Source organism: Hemiscyllium ocellatum, chromosome 3, assembly GCF_020745735.1.
Source record: "Hemiscyllium ocellatum isolate sHemOce1 chromosome 3, sHemOce1.pat.X.cur, whole genome shotgun sequence".
NCBI classification, from domain to species: domain Eukaryota; kingdom Metazoa; phylum Chordata; class Chondrichthyes; order Orectolobiformes; family Hemiscylliidae; genus Hemiscyllium; species Hemiscyllium ocellatum.
The window spans coordinates 108712523-108735415 of NC_083403.1; the positions used below are offsets into that span (position 1 = coordinate 108712523).

The 22893-nt window shown below is 41.2% G+C and overlaps 2 protein-coding genes across 2 annotated transcripts in view; both read right to left on the bottom strand.

Moving 5' to 3' along the window:
• The window catches only part of ddx43 (DEAD (Asp-Glu-Ala-Asp) box polypeptide 43), a 77093-nt gene extending 69451 nt beyond the window's left edge, over nucleotides 1-7642 (bottom strand). The window contains exon 1 of the mRNA XM_060854977.1: nucleotides 7357-7642. Within this exon, the coding sequence (XP_060710960.1) occupies nucleotides 7357-7642 (286 nt within the window). The remainder of the gene's footprint in view (nucleotides 1-7356) is intronic.
• A 40-nt stretch (nucleotides 7643-7682) lies between these two features.
• The window catches only part of kcnq5a (potassium voltage-gated channel, KQT-like subfamily, member 5a), a 242651-nt gene continuing 227440 nt past the window's right edge, over nucleotides 7683-22893 (bottom strand). Inside the window, exons 13-16 of the mRNA XM_060854986.1 lie at nucleotides 22652-22783; nucleotides 15331-15457; nucleotides 13709-14239; nucleotides 7683-7760 (exon numbers count right to left, since the gene is read on the bottom strand). Coding sequence (XP_060710969.1) covers nucleotides 7683-7760; nucleotides 13709-14239; nucleotides 15331-15457; nucleotides 22652-22783 — 868 coding nt within the window. The remainder of the gene's footprint in view (nucleotides 7761-13708; nucleotides 14240-15330; nucleotides 15458-22651; nucleotides 22784-22893) is intronic.

Here is a 22893-nt window from a genome sequence, read left to right on the forward strand (position 1 = left end):
AGAGTGCTGTAAGGATCATTGCTTGACCTTCAGTTATTCATTAATGACTTCAATGAAAGGGAAAGTGTGTAATATAGTCAAGTTTGATGATGTAAAGCTAGATGCAAACAGGCTACAAAGGGATATAGAATGATTAATGATTGGGCAAGAACATGATCCATGGAAATGACATCAGGAAGTGTCAAATCATTAATGTTGAGAGCAAAGAAACAAAATGTCTAGTTTAAAAGGCAAAAAAAGTCCATGTTGGTATACAGGAGGATTTGTATGCCCTTCTACACTAAACAAGTTATCATGTTTACTAAGCAATTATGAAGATTAAGAGTATGTTAATTTTATTACAATGGACCTGGTATTAGAATAAGATCTTGTTGCAATTATTGTGGGCTTAGTGATGGTGTACATGGGGTTTAGTTTTATCTTCTTCCTGCAGAAAGAAATACTTAGTGGTGGACAAAGGTTCACCAGATTTACTCTGAAATCTAAGCTTTGAAGGAAGAGTGAACTCATTGAAATGTATAAAATTCTCAGCGTTTGACAGGGTAGATATTGAAAAAAAAACTTTTCCCTGACCGGAGAATCTAAACTGCTGTCATAGTCTCAGGAAAAGGGGCTATTTGAGATTGATGAGAATATTTTTCATTCAGAGGCTTGTGAATCATTGGAGTTTTTCGCTCACAATGGAAGCTGTGGATGGTCAGTCACAGAGTACATTCATTGCGAACATTTTTAGCTCCTTTGGAGATTGGTTACACAAAGATGCTCTGTCTTACTGAACTGAATTGCTATGTCGGCTGCCTATCCTGCTCTTATTTCTTATACTCAGATTTATCTTGTAATATTTAACCCAATTTAACCCAGCAGAAGGGGGTGGCATGTTGGCAGTGGTTAGCACTGCTCCCCACAGCACCAGGGATACGGGTTTGATTCCAGCCTCGGGTGATTGTCTGTATGGAGTTTGCATATTCTCTGTCTCTGTGTGGGTTTCCTCCGGTGCTCCGGTTTTCTCCTACAATCCAAAGATGTGCAGATCAGGTAAACTGGCCATGCTAAATTGCTCATAATGTTCAGAGATGTGTTGGTTAGGTGCAGTAATCAGGGCCAAAATGTAGAGTAGTAGGGAAACAGGTCTGGGTGGGTTACTCTTTGGAGGGTCAGTGTGGACTTGCTGGGCTAAAGGGCCTATTTCCATACTGTCGGGATTCTAGGATTCCAATATCTCCCAATATTGACAGATATTATTTAAGCATCAGTTATTTAACCCTGTATCAATTCTAAGGTATTAACCTACACACCATGTCTTGACCCTTCTCTTCAGTATTCATATCCAAGTATTTGTCACTGTTCACATATGGCAATGATTTACTTTTGATTCCTTTGGGTATTTACAATCTGTTCAACCTCCAATTCAATTTTCTCTTTTTATCCTGGATGTGTGCCCTCAATTTACACAAGAATATTTACACCTTGCAATTGATGGGTATTTGACTACTCAAATTCCCACTTGGAGTTCACTGTTAGTATACAAACAAATACTTATTCTGGAATATTTACCCTTGTATTAAACCTCAGTATTTACCAATATAGTATTTTATTAACTAGCTATCAACACCCAGGAAAGCATATGATCATCAGATCCAAGTTTATATCTGCAGTATTCAGACTCAGCTACTCACCTGAGAATACATAGGTATTCATATGTGGTATCAATAAACAGCTGAGCATACTGGGAGACGTACAGGACCTTGACATTAAAGAAGCATCTGACCAATTGTGGCATTAAGGAAGCCAGAAAGTTGAAGGGACTCAGGGGAATAATTGTCCCCTGGCTTGCATCACACCTACACAAAGGCAGATGGCTGTCATCAATGGAAGCCAACTTACTCATGGAGTCATATAACATGGAAACACATCCCACAGTCCAAGTCATCTGCACCGACCAGACATCCCAATCTGACCTAGTCCCATTTACCAGTACTTGACCCATATCCCTCAAAACCTCTCCTATTTACATACCCATCCAGATGCCTTTTAGATGTTGTGACTGCACCTACCTCCAACACTTCCTCTGGCAGCTTTTTCATACACACACCACCCCATGTGAAAAAGGTACCCTCCGGGTCCTTTTTAAATCTTCCTCTCTTAACTTAAATCTATGCTTTCTAGTTTTGGACTCCCCCACCTTAGGGAAAAGCACTAGCTATTCACCCTATTCATGCCCCTCATGATTTTGTAAACCTCTGCAAGGTCGCTCCTCAGCCTCCGACACATCAGGGAAAAAAGCCTCAGTCTATTCAGCCTCCTGCTAAAGCTCAACCCCTCCAGTTGCAACAACTTCTTTGTAAATCTTTTCTACACTCTCTTAAATTTAACAATATCCTTCCTGTAGAAAGGCGACCAGAATTTTAAGCATTATTCCAAAAGTGGCCTCAGCAATGTCCTGTACAGCTGCAACATGACATCCCATGGTGGCTCAATGGTTATCACTGTTGCCTCACAGCACCAGGGTCCCAGGTTCGATTCCAACCTCAGGCAACTGTCTGTGGAGATCAGATGAATTGGTCATGCTAAATTGCCCCGAGGTTAAATGTGTTAGTCAGAGGGAAATGGGTCTGGGTGGGTTACTCTTCAGAGGGTTACTCCTCAGAGGGTTGGTGTGGATTTAATGGGCTGAAGGGCCTGTTTCCACACAGTAGGGAATGTAGAAAAAAATCTAATTAAAAAAAAACTCCAGTATTCAATGTTCTGACCAATGAAGGTAAGCGTGCCAAATGCTTTCTTCACCACCCTGGTTACCTGTGACTCTACTTTCAAGGAACATTGCACCTGCACCCCCAGGTCTCTTTGTTCAGCAACACTCCCCAGACCTCTACCATTAACTGTACAAATCCTGCCTTAGTTTGCCTTACCAAAGCACAACAACTCACACTGATTTAAATTAAACTCCATCTGCCACTACTCGGCTCATTGGCCCATCTGATCAAGGTCCCTTTGTATCCCTGACATAATCTTTACCATCATTTTGGTGTCATCTGCAAACTTACTAACCATGCCTCCTATATTCACATCTAAACCATTTATACAAATGAGAAAAAGCAGTGGGCCCAGCACTAATCCTTGTAACACACCATCACTGGTTACAGGATCCAAAGACATCACTCCAGCAGTTCTTCATGGCATTCTTTTAAAATAGGCTGGTTCAAAGATTTTATTGCACACCTCTGGAGTTCCTGGTCCAGAGGTAGGTACACTATCACTATGCAACAAGAGCCCTGATTGGTCGTCAAGGTAGTGTCTGAGGCCCAACCACCTTAACCTGCTTCAGCAATGGTCTTTCCACTGTCAGGCTAGAAGTGGAGATGTTTGCTGATTATCGCAGTGTTCAGTCCTATTCACAGCTCATAAGATACTGAAGCAGTCCCTACCGACATGCAGTAAGAGCTAGTCACATTTTTGACCTGGCCTGATAAGTGGCAAGTAGCATTCACAAGTTCCATTCAATGATTACGTTCAACATGACAGAATCTAACTTCTCCTTTTGACATACAACTGCATTATCAATGTTGAGCTCCATCAATGTTCGGCGGAGTTTGGGAGAGGATAAATCAACATTGATCAGAGCCTAAACTGATCTGCTACATTATTGCAGCTACAAAAACAGCTCAAAGACAGGGATTCTGTGGCTGTCGCCTGACACCAGCCAGTAGAGAGGAGCTCAACAGACTGGCATCCCATCTACTATATATTCACATACAATCTGTTCATGGTTAGTCTGGTGTATGCCATCTATTAAATGCAATGTCAAGGATATTTCGACAGCTCCTTCCAAACCTGCTCCCTCTTACCTTGAGGGAAAGGGCAACTATGAGAATGCCACCACCTGTGACTTCCCTTCTTTGAAAAAATAAACTTGAAAAGCTTTGGGATTGGATCAAGAAAATAGTATTGACTATATTGCTCTACAGAGAACCAATACAGACTTTATGGGACAAATGGCTTCCTTTTTTGCATTACAATTCTATAACATTCACACCTATTTACTCTTGACATACACAGGGATGTGACTCACCGGAGTGCGTTTCACACCTAGGAATTTAAAGCTGAAATATGCCAGAGAACCTCTGAAATTCTCACTTGGGTATTTCTCATTAGTATTCATAACTGTGTACATAACTCCATACATTTACAACATGGTATTCCTACCAGGAAACTCCCAGGTACAACCAGGTATGTGCTTTAGTATTTACCGCTGATTATTTACAATTGAATGAAATCAGGAATATTTTCCACGAATTTGCACCAGCAGTGTACCTTAACCAATGTAAGCCGATTTAGGATTTAACTCTCACACTTGAAGAGTTAGTCTCAACTTCACACTTTATGCTGACATGTGCACTTGGGCATTTACTCCCTGAGCTTCCCACTTGGGTGCTGATCCCATGGCAGTCATCCCTGCTATTTAGCCCCAGGTATTTTCCCCAACAGTCTCTAATGGGTATGACGCCCCTCACAGTCAACTTCAGGTATTTATCCTGCCCAGGGGGCGGATACTCTCCCCAGGGTATCTGCCCCCAGTATTTACCCTCCGGCCGTCTCCCCAGGGTATCCACCCCCAGCATTTACCCCGGCCGTCTCCCCAGGGTATCCACCCCCAGCATTTACCCCCGGCCGTATCCCTAGGGTATCCGCCCCCAGCATTTACCCCTGACCGTCTCCCCAGGGTATCTGCCCCTAGCATTTACCCCCTGTCTCTCTGGGGTATCTGCCCCCTGCATTTACCCCCCAACAATCTCCCCAGGGTATCTGCCCCTAGCATTTACCTTTTGACTGTCTCCTTGGGGCATCTGCCTCTTCCACTTACTCTCTAACAGTCTTCCCAGGGTAAGTGCAGGAGGCAGATGCCCCAAGGAGACAGTCAAAAAGTAAATGCTCGGGGCAGATAACCAGGGGAGATGATCGGGGATAAATGCTGGGGACAGATACCCTAGGGAGACGGTCGGGGTAAATGCTAGGGGCTGGGGAGATGGTCAGATGGTAAATGCTAGAGGCAGATATCCTGGGAAGACTGTTAGAGAGTATCTGCCTCTAGCATTTACCATCTGACCATCTCCCCAGCCCCTAGCATTTACCATCTGACCATCTCCCCAGGGTATCTGCCCCCAGCATTTATCCCCGATCATCTCCCCTGGTTATCTGCCCCGAGCATTTACCCCTGACAGTCCCCCCAGGGTTTCAGCCCCCAGTATTTATACCCCGAGTCTCCCCAGCTACTTGCCCCAAGTATGTACCCCCTGAGTCTCCCCAGGGTATCAGCCCCCAGGGTATTTACCCCAAATGGTGTCCCCAGGGTATATGCCCCCATATGTACCGACAGTCTCCCCAGAGTATTTGTCTCTAGTATTTACCCCCCGTCAGTCTCCCCAGGGTATCTGCCCCCAGCATTTACCCTCCAACAGTCTCCCCAAGGTACTGGTCCCCAGTACTTACCGCCTGACCATCTCACCAGCTGATTCGCCCCCAGTATTTCCCCCTGACTGGGTATTTGTCCCAGTATTTACCACCTGACAGGGTATTTGCCTCTAGTATTTACCCTGACAGTCTCCCCAGTGTATCTGCCCCCAGTATTTACTCCTAGCAGGGAATCTGGCCTTTTTACTTACTCCCAACAGGGTATTTGCCCCCTGAATTTACCCCCTGACAGTTTCCCAGGGTATTTGCCCCCAGTATTTACTTCCTGACATGGTATCTGCCCCCAGTATTTACCCTCTGACAGTGTATCTGCCACTGGTATTTACACCCCTCCCCAGTGTATCAGCCTCTGGTATTTACCCCCCACGGTATCTTCCCTAGTATTTACCCCGACAGGGTTTTTGCACGGTATGTAACCTCCCCAACAGGGTATTTGACCACAGTATTTACCCCTGACAGGGTATTTGACCACAGTATTTACCCCCTGACAGGGAATTCGCCCACAGTATTTACCACCAACAGGGAACTTGCCCACAGTATTTAGCCCCAACAGGGAATTTGCCCACAGTATTTACCCCCTGAATTTACCTCTGACAGGGAATTTGCCCACAGTATTTACCCCCAGTATTTATCCCCCTGACTGGGAATTTGCCCAGAGTATTTACTCCTCCCGTAGGGAATTTGCCCACAGTATTTACCCCGACAGAGAATTTGCCAACGGTATTTACCCCCCAGAGAATGTGTCCTCAGTATTTGCCCCGACAGGGTATTTGCCCACAGTATTTATCCCCTGACTGGGTATTTGCCCACAGTATTTACCTCCCAACAAGGAATTTGCCCCAAGTATTTACCCCCGACAGGGTATTTGCCCACAGTATTTACCCCCGACAGGGTATTTGCCCCCGGCATATACCCGGCAGTGAATTTGCCCACAGTATTTACCACCCCGACAGGGTATTTGCACACAGCATTTACCCCCCGACAGGGAATTTGCCCACGGTATTTACCCCCCAACAGGGAAATTGCCCAGAGTATTTACAACCCTCGATAGGGAATTTGCCCAGAGTATTTACCCCCCGATAGGGAATTGCCCACAGTATTTACCCCGACAGAGAATTTGCCCATGGTATTTACCCCCAACAGAGAATTTGTCCCCAGTATTTGCCCCCCCGACAGGGTATTTGCCCATTTATCCCAATAGGGAATTTGCCCACAGTACTGAGCCCCGACATGGTATTTGCCCACAGTATTTACCCCCAACAGGGTATTTGCCCTTGATATTTACCCCCTGACAGGGTATTTGCCCTCGGTATTTACCCCCAACAGGATATTTGTCCACAGTATTCACCCCCGACAGGGTATTTGCCCAGTATTTACCTTGACTGTGGGCAAAAACACTGTCAGGGTAAATACTGAGGGCAAATACCCTGTCAGGGGGCAAAAACACAATTTGCCCCAGACAGGGTATTTACCCAGTATTTACCTCCAACAGGGTTTTTGCCCACAGTATTTACCCCCTGACAGGGTATTTGCCCGACAGGGTATTTGCCCTCTGTTTGCCCTGACAAAGTATTTGCCCCTTGACAGGGTATTTGCCCAGTATTTACCCTGACAGGGTATTTGCCCCCTGACAGGTTAATTGCCCTCAGTATTTACCGCCTGACAGGGTATTTGCCCACTGTGTTTACCCCCGACAGGATATTTGCCCTCAGTATTTACCCCGTCAGGGTATTTGCCCACTGTATTTGCCCTCGACAGGGTATTTGCCCAATGTATTTGCCCCCGACAGGGTATTTGCCCACAGTATTTGCCCCCTGACGGGGTATTTGCCCCCTGACAGGGGGTTTGCCCACAGTATTTGCCCCCTGACGGGGTATTTGCCCTCACCTATCACGGAGCCCACCGCCGCACTCTCCATGTAGAAGCTGAGGAAAGGGCAAGTTGATGGAGAAGGTAAATTCCGGGCCGACCCGCCGCCGCCTCCTCGGCCCCCGGTCCCGGATGGTCTCCCCCTCCGGCCCCGGCTCGACTCCCCGCGGATCTCCCACCGGTCCCCGCCCCCCTGCTCCCTCCGGGGGCGGCTCTGGCCCGGCCTGGGGGCCGCGGGCGGCCTCCACTCAGCCCGGGGCCCCGGTGCCTGCTCGTCGCCGCTCTCCGCCTCCCAGTCCGACATGGTCCGCTACCGTCGGGGGCGCGCACACCTGCCCACCTTATCAGGGCACGCGCGGGAGCGAGCACACCTCGGGGAAGCGCACCTCCATTGCATCTCCCCTCAGAGCCATCAGTCTCTCCTGAACAGATCAATAACCTGTAAACTAATCAATAACCTATAAACCCATCAATGATCTCCAAACCCATCAGTGTGCCCTAAACTGATCAATAACTAAACTTATCCATAATCTCCAAATCTATCAATAACCTCCAAGCCCATTAGTATGCCCTAAACCAATCAATAACTGAACCCATTAATAACCTCCAAACCTATCAATAACCTCCAAAACAATTGATAACCTCCAAATCCATCTATGTGCCCTCAACTGATCAATAACTACCAAACCCATTAATAATCTCCAAACCCATCAATAACCACTGAACCAATCAAAAACTACTGAATCCATCAATAACCTCCATAACCATCAAAAATTGGTCCCTTCAGAAACTAGACAAGTTACAATCCCATGTGTCTGTTACATTACAGATTGTGGAAACTGCTTAATATCACTAGCCAGTTACATCACTTATTTTTCTTTTGATTTATTCCATAACTGTATCCGTTTGTCTGACTTTGTGTAAGTGAGGGATAGCGTCAAAGACAGTTGGGTTTAAATCATGAACATGAATTGGATCACCTTGTTGTTTAACTTTGTTCTGCTAAAGCGACCGTATTATTAATTGTTAATTCTTTTGTTTAAGCTATAAGCTTGATGTCTGGTATTGGTTATTCAAAATGTATCATTAAGAGCTACTGGGGCAAATTTGAGGGTCATTGAATTTTAATTTTATTGCAAACACAGGAATGAGAGACTGACTTGACTTGGCTGTTTGTCTTTAGGTCATTACAACATCCCATCATATTGTTCTTTGTGGGAGCTTGCTCTGGATTAATTAACTGCCACATGTCCTATACTGCATTGGGAGAAAGTGAGGACTGCACATACTGTGTGGCACTGGAAAAGCACAGCCGGTCAGGCAGCATCCAAGGAGCAGGAGAATAAACATTTCAAGCTCCTTTTCTTTATCCTGATGAAGAGCTTATGCTTTAAACGTTGACTCTCCTGCTCCTCAGCTGCTGCCTGACTGGCTGTGCTTTTCCAGCGACATGTCCTATATTATGAACAGTAACTACTGATAGACTTTAAGCAGTATCTGAGCAGAGAGCTGACAATCGTGCAACTACCTGGCCCTTACAGAGAGCCAAGACAAAGATAGTAGGCCTAATACCCTCCTTCAAAGCTATTTTATGATTTCCACATTGAATACAATGTATGAGAAGCTGCCGGGAAGCTAAACGTATAGGACTGTATGTCTCACTTGTGGTCCTTTCAACAAGATTCTCCACTTTTCTCTGGCACTGAATAGAAAATCTATGCCAAAGTATTCAAAACTAGAACTCCTTTTGCTCCTTTTCTAATGAAAAGGCCTTTAGACTCCAACCTCAACCACTTGCTGTTGAATATTTGATGACTGGCATGGACAAGATGGCCCAAAGGGCCTGTTTCTACACTATAAAAACTCTACAACACTATTTGACAACCAATTCCTTCTGCATCTGGAGCTGCCTGTTCTCTGGGATTCTTGTTTCCTCAACTTAAGATAAAAGTAAGATGTTCACAAAGAAACAGGAATTGTCCAGAAAAAAAAGGAATCTTACAAATGAAATCAACTCCAAAACACTGGGAGTAGTAAAACTTGCTGAAGAATAAACAAAAGCAGGATTTGATTTCTCTTGGTTTATTAGACTTCGAGAAAAAATGTCATTACCTTATTAAAGAAGCCAGAATTGACCTGTCACTAAACAAATAAATTAAACAAATCTAAATCTTACTGCAATCAAGTTATTTAAGGCAAAATGACATACTTCCATGTAATAAATTATTTGTGAAACAATTTATGAAAATTACTCAAATAGGATTTGAATTGACACTAAGCACAACTAAAATTGATCTTAAAAGACTCTTATTATTTTTCAGGAGCCTCCGTTACATTAGGGATTCATCTTTAGTCTTCACATTTGTTAGAACATCAGGCAAGAAAGGCACCATATACAGATCAAATAAGAAAAAGAATCATCGGCTGTAAAACCTATATATCCTTTACATATTATACAGTTTGTAAAATTTACAGACTGAGTTTTGATGAATGGAAATTCAGACTCATTCATTGTTTTTAAGTTTTTAGTGATTATTTACAAATGTCTACATATACCAAATAAGTTAAAATTTTAAGAAGACAATGAGAAAATTACTTTTTCGCTGCCTTGACAATGTCAGGTAACATTATGGCAAAAAATTTATAGTGAGCTATATGCAGCTATATCAGTCATGTAACATAAATATGCAAAATCAATAGAGTAGTGAGTTAGTGGGAGTCTTCAACCATTGGTGGGAAAAAATATAAAAGGATAAGGACTGGAGTAATTCCTGAAATGTGTGTAAGAGAACTTTACCAATCACTCTGTTTCCAGCCTAACAAAGAATGGAACAGTGTTAGATCCAATTTTTGGGAACAACATGGAACATTTTCAGTGGGGAGCTAGCAGTTAGGAACTTGTGATCATATTGGAGTAGCAATGGAAAAGGACAAGGAACTATCAAATGTCAAAACACTCAAAGAAGTAGATTCATCTTAGTGAAGTTAAAGCAGATTGGAGTTAAAACCTGGCAGGTAAATCAACAAGTGATCAATAAGAGACCTTCAAATGGAAGAAGGTTTGATAAACATACTCCTGCGATGAGCTCCTTAGTGAACGAAAGAAATTGGCATTAAAATTAAACAGAAGAATAACGATGATCATAAAAGTCAGATTCATAATAAATTAGGGATCTAGTTGAGCACAGAAACTGCAAAAGAAATGTAAAAAAGGAATGGCAGTAAGCAGAAAGTATGGAAACAGATGAGTGGTGAATGGAAATGTGGTTCCAATGTCAATTTAAGCCCATAAATTCTAAAGGGGTAGTCAATGGAAGTGAGGTGGGACCAATTAAGAGCCATAAAGGAGAGATGCTTAGGAGAGGGAGCTTGCTGTTTTCACTGGAGAAGACATTGCTGCCAAGGTGACATTCAATGAGGATGCAGAAGAAAAATTGGATGAATAAAAATGAAAGTAATTAATGGGACTCAAAGTAGAAAAGTCATCCAGTCTGGACCTCAGGTTAATGAGAGAACAAAAATGAGAATTGTGGAAGCTCTGGACACAATCTTCCAAATTTTTTGGATATGGAGTTGATTGTTGGGGATAAGAGGACCACAGATGTTACTCCTCTGTCCCAAAAAGATTTCAGCCCAACAACTATAGGCCAGTTAGACAAACATCAGTCGTGGGGATATTTCTTTCAACTGTAATTCCAGTGCATTGCCATTTAGAAAAATATGGGTCAATAAATGAAACTCAGCACACATTTGTTCAAGCAAGAAGTTATTGAGTTCTTTGATGAAGTAATGGAAAGGATGTTGTAGTGGATACATGTTGGAGCATTTAAGAGACAATTGATAAAGTGTCACACAATATAATTGTTAAGAAAATTAAATCCTAAGCATTAAGGAGGCAGCAGCAGTGTGGATACAAAGTGCCTAAGGATCAGAAGGTAGAGAGTAGTAGTGAACGGTTGTTTTCCGGGTTGGAAGGTAATATACAGGGTGTTCTTTAGCATCATTATTAGGATCATTGCTCTTTTTATTCTGTATTAATGACCTGGATTTGTACATGCAAAGCTAATTTCACAGAAGCAAATTATCAAAATTAGAAATGTGGTAAAAAAAATGACGAGGATAGTAAGACCTCAGGAAAACAAAGCAGGCTAGAAAAATGTGCAGACTCGTGGCAGATAAATTAATTGTAGAGAAGTGTGAAGTGATGAATTTTGGTACGAACATTTGAGGTATTTTATGGGGCTCAAAGTAGAAAAGTCACCCAGTTTGGACCTCAGGTTAATGAGGGAACTAAAGATGGGAATTATGGAAGCTCTAGATACAATCTTATAAACCTTTTGGGTACAGGATTGGTTGGCAGAGGACAAGAGGATCACAGATATTACACCTCTGTTCCACAAAGATTTAAACCCAACAACTCTAGACCAGTTAGACAAACATCGGTGGTGGGGATATTTCTTGAGACTGTAAATTCTAGGTGAACAATTTGGAAATCTGGGCGGGGGTTCATGTAAACACACCTTTGCAGGGGCTGCAAAAACAAATCATCCATAATGACGAGCTTTATAAATAAAGTCATTTTGTACAAAAACAAAATTAAGCTAAACCTCTATAAAAACTGTTTAAGCATCAATTGGAGCATTTTGTCAAATTTGACACTTTAGAAATTGATGTCAAGTGCTTGAGAAGGTGCAGAGAGGCTTTACTGGAATGGTATTAGGGATGAGAGACTTGAATAAACGTAGAAAGACTGGAGAGGCTGAGATTGTTTTCTTTATGACAGAGAAGGTTAATAGGTGATTGCATAGGGGTTGTCAAAATTATTAAGAGTTTTGATAGAGTAGACAGGTAGAAACTTTCCATTGGCAAGAGCATCAGTAGCTAGATTTGATAGCTAGATAAAATTTGGCAAATCAAACTTTTAGATGAGGCAACATATTTTAACGCAGTGAGTTACAATGATATGGAATGCACAATCTGACAAGGAGGTGGAAGATTTAATAATATCCATACAAAAGCAATTGGGCAATTACTGGAAGGAAAACATTCACATGGTTAAGAAGAAAATATACTGAGAGTGTAACAAATTGGATAACTCTTCTGATTGTGTGATAGGCTGAATGGCCTCCTCCTGTGCTGTAAAATGCTATGTGTTTTACACTAAGATCAATCATGCAGCAAATTGTGCTTCAAGGCAGCATCTGGATCCACCAGCTCAGCTGCTGTTCAACATGGTATTGTACAACTAATCGGTACAAATATCATAATCATAGATTAACAAAATTACATACAAAACATTCAATAGTGAGCTCATATTTTCTGTGAAGCATCAACATTTCATTCTATTGGAGAACCGCATATCAAAAATTTTATCTGTTCGATAAGAAGTCTCATCACTTAATTCATATTGCACTCCGCAGCAATGAGACTTTTAGCTCTGGCACTCTCTGAATTTTAATCTTGCAGACTACCCTCACACTTTCCTCAGCAAAGGTAAGGTTAAACTAGAATACGGTTTTAAAATAAAGTTATCAACAGTTTACCAAAATATATAGGAATAAACTTTCAAAAGGGTGGTGAATGAGTGTGTTTGCCTTGCAACAGACACACTGATCGTTGTACCTCACAGGTAGCTGAAAGATACTTCTGCTGTAAACAGTAACCATTACCTGGACAAAATAATTGCATGTTACAATTGGCTTAAAAGCCTTGAGATGCAACGTCACTGAACATGTGCTGTAAATAATAATAGTTTTAATCTGTTCAGTCCCTTGAATAAATGTACTCTGGTCCATCCTCAAACAATTTCTGTGCACATTTCTTACAAGAATAATGCCTGCTATATCAGCAGAAACAGGCTGTTTTAATCATAACACTGTAAACAGATATCATTTCAAATTTAACATGCATTTTTCATGCAACTAGCTCATAACTGCTCCTACAAGTGCCTTTCTGATTTGTTCAGATTCTTGCATGTGAAAGTTTCACAATATGTCTCATCCTCAGCGACAGTCCACTTGCTGATATATTTCAGAAAGTGAAGCCAGAGTCAAAAGGAAAGCTTCTTCTGATGTCATTTTAGTTGAACATGAGACAGGCTCAAGGGGCTTGATGGCTCCTTACTTCGGCTAAAGTGCTGATGGGTTCTAGTTATATCCATCCTCAGTGAGACATTGGCTTCCAGCATCTCTGCACCAGTCTCCTCATCTCTCGGCAAAAGAAGTGAATCTGCCAATTCAGAGTAGTGCTCTTGTTTCACCTTGTGGCTGCTGCCAGTGGTGGGGACTCTCAGACTGTGTGTGGATTGGATCAGATTTTGCACAGACAGTGAGTGCTCTAATGGTTTTTCTGTGAGTGAGCAATCTCTGACCAAAGATTCGTTCTCCACACTTTGGCTTCTCTTCCACTGTGTCTCCTGAATGAGGTTAATTCCTGCTCCTTGACCAGCAGGAGGGCAGGAGGTGGCATCTCTGGTGGTTGGGATAATCTGGAGAGGTGTTGCCCTGCACACATTCTGAATTGGTGACAATTGTAGTGTTGGCATGGCAACTTTGGCTGATGGCACCATTTGATTTACTGCAGACATTGTGGGTCCATCACTGTCAGTAGTTGGAGGAACCTGAGGGTGCATGACTGAGCTGATGGTGCAGCAAGAGGGAACACGTGGATCATTAGGTGATAGGATGTGCTGTAATCCCCTCGAACTTGTGGATCTTGACATGCAACCACCAAACTGTGCTGAGTTAGGCCCATCTAAAGGACTTTGGTAATCAGATGTCTGATCAGACTCAAACACTGGCATCTGCAGTGAGGCGAGTGTTAGTGCTGAGACAGAGCCTGTCTGCAGACACTGCCTGTAGATATCCAAGAGACAGTCGAGCTTTGATTCGATAGACTGTACCTGCAAAGATAAATGTCATCGTTTCACAATCAGCACATAACTGCCCAAGATCACGAATGTCATGACTTTCGCAACATGAAACCTGACCTCGATTAGAGATGGTAGAATCAATGGTTTAATTTCAAAACATACAGGTTACAGATTAGACAATCAATGGAACGTTTTTTGTTTACTTGCGGGATGTGGATGCCATTGATAGGCCAGCATTTATTGTCCATTTCACTTTGTCCTTCAGAAAGTGGTGGTTAGCTGCCTTCTTGAATTGCTGCAGTCCCATTGTGGGTGGACCCAGAATGCCATTAGGGAAGGAATTCCAGGATTTTGACTTTGGGATACTGGAGGAATGGCAATATATTTCCAAGTCAGAATGGTGAATAGATTGGAGGGGATCTTGCAGCTGATGCTGTTCCCACATATCTGCTGCCCTTGTCCTTCCAAATGGAAGAAGCTTTGGTTTGGAAGGTTCTGTCAAAGGAGGTTTGGTGAATTTCTGCAGTGCTCCTTCTAGAATGGACACACTGCTGCTACTGAGCATGGGTGGTGGAGGGACTGGGCATTTGTGTATTGGGTGCCAATCAAGCAGGCTGCTTTGTCCTCCATAATGTCAAGCTTCTTGAGGATCTTGACATTTCTTGACAGAGCTGCATTCATCCAGGCAGGTATTCCATCACACTCATGAATTGTGCCTTGTAGATTATGTACAGGCCTTGGGGAATCAGGAAGTGAGTTACTCACTTCAGGATTCCTAGCCTCTGATTTACTTTTGTAGTTACTGTATTTAAATGGAAAGTCTAGTTCAAGTTCTGGTCAATGGTAACCCCAAGGATGTTGATAGTGGGGAATTCAGTGATTCACCCTCAAACATGCAGATTAAAGACTGGAGATCGATGGACTAACCCCCAAATACTCGATTAGAGACTAGAAAATTGATGGATTAACATGTAATTATCCAGTCTATTTGTGGACAAAACAATATTCTTAAATGACATTCACAATTACAGAGCTGTTATTTTGGTTGTGTACTTCTTTATGAATGGGAAAGGATGCTTAGAAATAACTGGAATGATTTCCAAATGGTACATTGATTTTACCTGTTTTTCAACTTTTACCACCCGTCCCATCATGCTGAGATCATCAGTGGCATTAATGTCTGGTGGGACTTTCTCACGTGACCTCTTGTCTGTTGTGAGCTGTCCTCTTCCAAGCATATGATCCACACTACATTAAATAAAATAAAGAAATTCAGGAAGCTCTCACATACCCATTGAAAAATGAATCTCTCATAGTGGTCTCTTGAAATAGCGATGATTAAATACACCTTGTAATGATATTGTCTTGTAGAAATACTTATCAGGAAACCAGATATTCCACAGACTGAAATCTTTAAGCAAAGAATCTAAACGTCTGAAGCCACAGTTTGAACAATAGAATCATTCTGACAATTATTCCACAACTAATCACATCAAAGTTTATTTGATCCATTTGTATTCCATGTGAGATGGATAGATAATATCAGCACGTGGAGCTGATTTTCCTCAATCGTGAGTTATGTGTTCCTTTTTGACCCAGAGATGAGTGCCCCTGTGAACCTTTGAGAACTCATTCACCCAAATATGAGAGAGTCCAGAAGAAATCAGTGAGTGAAAACTTTAGCAGTTCACGGCAAATAGGGGTGAAGCACAATTAGGTGTAATTCCGGAAAGGAAAGGGATGGACAGACACAGTGGGTTTAGTTTAACATTGGGAAATTGGGTATATTGGCTTTTCTGGTCACCTCAAAATCATCACATTGATCTTTGAAAAATATGGAAGTTGGGCAGTTGCAGAAATTGGCAGCCCTCCCAACATTTTGACATTACCAATCCCCAGTAAAATATGCAAATGATGATGGTGCTGGTCCAAAGTGGAGTTCTTTATGAAGGCATAAAGCTGCATTCAGACCAATTCTACTGAGCTTGTTAACAACCCCGTCATGTGAGATTTTCTGTGACCACTGGATTTCACAAGTTACAGATATAAAGTGGTTTGGGAGTCATTTGTGCCAATTTAAACAAGGCAGCACAAAGGTGGTATAACAAGACTTGGCACCTTGACCATGGTTGAATGTTTTAGCATATTCCGCTGGGGAAGGTGGCAGTGTCTGCATGTTTTTGTTTTAATTTTATAATCTTGAAGATCTTTCGTATGTCTTCAAAATGGTGAATAAAGACTGATTCTGAGAGCAAGCAGATTTTGTGGCTGGAAAAATAACCTGGAAGGAAACAAAACAGTAAAACTTGTGAAATGACACACACAAAATTGAGAACCATCAGAATCACCAGTATATTCAATTCCAAATATTACTGTGTTTTTAACTGATGGTCCCTCTCTAATTTGCAGTGCTGATTCTCAGAACCTTCACTCCACGGTGTTATTCATATAACAATATGCATGTAGTGGCAACAAAAATTCAACACTCCATTGTTTTTGAGTATTGCAAAATTAAATATTCAAAAGAGTTTTGCAAATGTTGGTTTTCCCTTGAATTGGTATTTTCGTGAACTATCTTGATGAATGCAAGATTAAATGCTTACAGGAAAGATATTGTTCGACTTGAAAGGATTTACAAGGATGTTTCCAGATATGTGGCTTTGAGCTATAAGGAGAAGCTGAATAGGTTGGGCCTATTTTCCCTGGAGCATCAGAGGTTGACATCACAGAAGATTATAAAATCTTGAAGGGCAATGATAAAGTGAATAGTTAAAGTTAAGTGACTCCCTAGCGTAGGGGAGTCTAAACTGGAGGCGATAGGTTTAAGTTGAGAGGGGAAAGATTTAAAAGTGGTCTAAGGGGCAACTTTTTCATGAAGAGGGTGGGGCGTGTATGGAATGAACTGTCAGATGAAGTGGCGAAGGCTGGTACAATTACAATACTTAAGAGCTACCTGGATGGGTATATGAATAGGAAAGGTTCAGAGAATTCCACCGTCCCACCACTCTTTGGCTAAAGAAAATTCTTGTTATCTCAGTTCTAAATGGCCTAACCTGCTTCCTTAAACTGGGAGACCTGATTTTGGACATTTGGATTATTTGTCCTACATTTACCATGTCTAGTCCGACGAGAATTTTATAGATTTCTATGATATGCCCACTCATTCTTCTGAACTCTGGTTAATATAATCCCAACTTCCCTCCCTAATGACATAGTGGGTCAACCCACAACAGGTGGACTGCAGCGGTTCATGAAGACAGCTCAGCACCACCTTCTCAAGGGCAGCTAGGAACAGGCAATGAATGCCGGCCAACCAGCGACACCCACATCCCACTATAAAATGAACAAATAAATAAAAGATCCAGTTTCTCTTCATACGTCAGTCCTGTCATGCCAGGAATCAGTCTTTGTTGCACTCTGTCAAATGGCCAGTCGATCCTTCCTCAGATAAAGAGACCTAAACTGCACACAATACTCGAAGTATGGTCTTACCAAGGTCTTGTAAAATTGTGGCAAGGCATCCCTGCTCCTGTACTCAAACCAGAATGGTGGGTGGGGGGCCTGGCCTGTCACAAGGAATTTTCCGTCAACATCCCATATCAACCATTGTCAATTCCAGTTTTAATTGGAACTATAGGTTCAAGTCTCTATGGAGCAAGCTGCCAATTTACTTGGCATGCTACACTGAGAAACTCAACTGGGATGGGGATAGGATTAGGAAGTTATCCTGGTGAGATCTCTGAGGATTCTTGTTATTTCTCTGTCCTCTCTTTTCTCTGACCATACCTGCACAGGCCTGGAATTTTCAGCCTCTTGTATCCTCCTGACTGTTGGTTTCCTACCCTGCTTTGTATTCTTAAGGCCCAGAACCTCAAAGACATTTTTGACTTCCAATTCCAACATGTGTTGTTTTTAAATGAAGGGCTGCCACAGAAAACACTGCAGATTTAAATTCACTCACTGTACGGAAAAGTCCTGTGGAAAGCCCATAGAATGTTGCATTTGTAAATTATTTGGGAACCTTCAAACAGGGGTATAGACTTAAAAAGAAGAAATAACGAGATGGGGTGTTGACTACCTCCCCATCTTGGTAGAAAGCCACATCTTGCAGACATGTCTGTTTTATTCATTCACGGGATGTGAGTATTGCTGACTAGCCAGCATTTAATGTCTATTCCAGAGGGCAGTTACAAGTTACATGTTTCCAGATCAGGTAATGTTGGCAATTTCCTTCCCCAAAAGGCATTACTAGATGAGATGGGGTTTTACAACAATCGACATTTGATAATGGTCATCATGAGACTTTTAATTCCAGACTTTTTAAATTGAATTTAAAATTCCAATATCTGTGATGTTGGGATTCAAACCAGATCCCAGAATTTTATCTGGGCCTCTGGATTAACTACTAAACCACTAAGCCACTAATACCACTAAGCCATTACCTCCTGCATTATCCTCTGGAAATGTACAAAAAATGGTTAAATAAACACTTTCAACTTTACTGGAATGGACTAATGGAGCTGAATGCTGTGTGTTTGAGTGTTTGTGGTCTGTGAAACTCACAGTTGAAGAATTATCCCCTAGTTTCTCCATGCGACAATTAAATAACCTCTCTAACTAAGTGCTGAAATCCAGTTAAAAGGAAAACTGCAACACAAAAGGATTTATTCACACCCATGAATGCTGGAATTCAATCTCAATTTAAATGAAACAGAACTTCAGAATCTCAACCAATTGGCAAATCTAAGGATCTTGAAGCCGACTGTCCACCTACCAACCAGTAACTGGCCACCTACCAACCAGTAACTGACCACTTACCAACCAATGCCCTCAACAATCAACTGGCTGCACTTCATGAGAAATTCAGGGAAATGTCAGTATGTACCCTTATTTTTAATTTGTTGCATTACTAATTCTTTCTGTGTCTATCAAGGAACAAGCTTAACATGGTTAGCTCAAGAAAGCCTGGTGAAATTGGGTCCTTTTGAAACATAAGTTTATCTGGACCTGGGAGCTAAGTACTCACAAGGGAAGGAGTTCTTTAATAAATTAACCTTGTTGCAACCAAGGTGGATAGATTACTAAAGAAAGGGAACCAGTTCATCTATCCATATGTGGGGGTTTAACCATGTATGGTATCCTATCATTGTAATGAATTAGGGAACATCACCCAAGCTCTACTAGTAATAGTATCATCAGTAAATGTGGATATATTACAATTTATTCCATCTTCTAAGTCATTACAATTGGTGAAGCCCAAGCACTGATCCTTACGGTAAGATCCTGCCTCCTTGAACATGGTCCATTTATTCCTGCCCTCAGCTCTCTGCTTTTTACCAATTCTCCAAGAATGGTAAGATTTTAACCTCAACTTGATAAGCACATATCTTGTGCAACAATTTTTCTTCAGGCACGTTATTGGAAATCAAAATATGCTACATCCATTAATTTCCCTTTTAGCTACCATATTAGTTTTATATGCAAAACACTGTTTTGATGGTCAAATATCATTTCCCTTTCATACACCCAACCTGTTCCTAATATGTTTTACTACATTCCCTGCCGATGCTTGTTTAATAAAATATTTAAACATTTACCAGAAGATTGATGTCAGAATAATTGGTTTGTGGTGCTGTCTGTCTGTCTCTCTCTCTCTTCTTGAATTGTGATGTTACATTTGTTAGTTTCTACTCCAGTGGGACTCTTTCATGATCTAGCAAATTCTGGATGATTTCTGCAGTCATCTCTTTTAGAATACTACAACATAGGCCATTGGGTCAAAGGGAATTGTTGGCTTTTATTTCCTTTAATGTCTCCAGTCCCTTATCTTAACTAATATTAGTTCCATTAAGTTCCTTACTATTAATGAGATCCTTGGTTAGCCAGCATTTTTCTTAGCCTTGTTTAGCTTTTACTTTGAAGACAGATGCAAAATACTAATTTTATGTCATAGAATGGTTTAGCATGGCAACAGACCCATTGGTCCAACTAGTCCATGCTGACCAGATATCCTAAATTAATCTAGTCCCATTTGTGAGCATTTGGCTTATATCCCTCTAAAACCTTCCTATTCATATACCCATCCAGATGCCTTTTGAATGTTGTAATTTCACCAACCTTCACCAATTCCATACATGGACCAGCCCCTGCACGAAAAAATACCTCTTAGGTCCCATTTATATCTTTCTCCTCTCACCTTAATCCTATGCCTTCTAGTTTTGGACGTCCCTACCCTAGGAAAAAGACTTTGACTATTCATTCTTTTCGGGCTCCTCATGATTTTATGAACCTCTGTAAAGTCACCCTTTAGTCTCCTATGCTCCAGGAAAAATAGTCCCAGCCTATTCAGCCTCTTCTTTATGGCTCAAACTCTCCAATTCCAGCAAGATCCTTGTAAATCTTTCCTGAACCCTTTCAAGTTTAACAACATCTTTCCTGTAGCAGGGATGCCAGAACTGTATAAATGGCCTAATCAATGTCCTATACAGCCACAACATGACATCCCAACTCCTGTACTCAATGCACTGACCAATGAAGGTAAATGTACCTAATGTCTTCTTCAGTACCCTGTCTATCTGCAACTCCATCTGCAAAAAACTATGAATCCATACTTCAAAGTCTCTTTGTTCAGCAACATTCCCCAGGATCCTACCATGAAGTGTTTAAATCCTGCCTTGACTTGCCTTACCAAAATAGTAACACCCCACATTTATCTAAATTAAACTCCATCTGCTATTTCTCAGCCCATTGGCCCAACTGATCAAGGTCCTGTTGTAATCTGAGATATCCTCCTTCACTGTTCATTATGTCTCTTTTTATTCCCTTTAGTAATTTAGCCTGTCAGTCTCTAAGGAATCCATGTTTACTTTTGCTACTCCATATTACATTTTTGTAAAAACTCTGATAATCTGTTTTCATATTTCGTTTTAGCTTACTCTCATATTCAATTTGTCTTACTTAATATCCACTTCTGGTCATCCTTCACTGGTTTCAAAATTTCTCCCAACCTTCCCGTTAGTCCTTTCTTTGGCAACAACTCAAACCTCTCCTTTTAATCATATTCTATCCTTAACATCTATAGTTAGCCTCAGAGGGATTGATTTCTTAATGGAATTTTATATTTCTCAACGAAGACCATATTTGTTGAAAATTACAAAGTATTTCTCTCGAATGTCCTAATGCTTAGCTATTATTATATCTTTTAATCTGGTTTCCAATTGGCCTGAGCCAACTTGCACATCACTCCTATAATTGACTTTACATTTTATTTTGGGCATAAGGATGCCATTCCTAATCGTAATTTAAGATTCTATTACTTTGCGGTTGCTCTTCCCCAAAGAAGTCTTCATGTGAGATTCTGAATCAACTTTGTCTCATTACAGAAGGCAACATCTAACATAACCTAATTGTCGAAATGGTTCCATAGTACGTTGTTCTGGGAAACTGTCTTGAACTCATTTCAATTTGATTTGGCCACAATATATAAAGATTAAAATCCTGAATGATTATTGCATTATCTTTGTAAGTTTTATTTTACCTTGATTAATACCATGTCTAACTATATAGCTAGCATTAGATAAAATATAACCATTCCAATCAGTGTTTCTTGTTCTTTCTTATTTCCACTCACACTAATTCCATTTGACCAAATACTTCCTAACTACTGTATTTATGTCACTCTATGTTATCATGGCCACGAACTCCTCTTTTCCATTTTCCTTTTGAAATACGGGTTACTATTTCCTACCTTGGTCAACAAACAGTGGATCTCTGTGATGCTATTACATCAAACCCATTTATCCCAGTTTTGGACCATCTTTTAACATCTCTGTTTTACTATGAATGATTTGCGAATTCTGAAATAGTACCTTTAATTTTCCCACAGTGTAATTGAAATAATTTGAGGATACAATACTGTTAAACTCTTTATCTCTTTCTTTCACACTCTGCTTATTTTTATCCAAATTTGGCTAAATTTTGAACTTTTCATTATATCCCAGATTTAAATAATTAAATGTAAATTTCATCATCATGGTGGGCTGTAACACATGCATTCAGAGAGTTAGTTTAGGTCTTTAGATTACAATGCCAATGACTTTGCTACAACACCCCCAACTTCCCTACTGTTCCTAACTGCCTTGACTTTCTCTTTAGATTTAGAATATATCTTCATTGGTGTCTTCCCCTCAATCTCTAGTTCAATTTTGTAGGCAATTGCCTGGCTTGGTTTATGTGGAGTCCATCTCAGTGAAAGCGCCTTGCTTTCATCCATACTGGTGCAGGTGTTCCAGTCAAAATCACTGTCTCCCTCTGAGCCATACACTCACCCTCTCAGCTGATCAACTTAATGCAAATTTGTACACTGTAGTAATTCAGAGATTATTATCTCAAGGGCTCTGCTTATTAATTTAGACTTGAGCATGTCCTAGTGCCCACACTCACCGTGATTGCAGACTCTTGATCCTACAGAGCATGTCCAAATGTCCAGCAGAATATTGCTCAATCACATCCTTTACATCATATGGACGGAGAGTCTCTTTGAACTTCCTCTTTGCAACATGAAACTTCACAATCCTGGAATATACCAGAGAAGGTATAAGAGCTTTCAGCGGTAACATTGGGCTATTGACAATCAAATTGGAATTATTTTCCTTTCTGGTTGATAACTCTTTGGATTAGTTCAC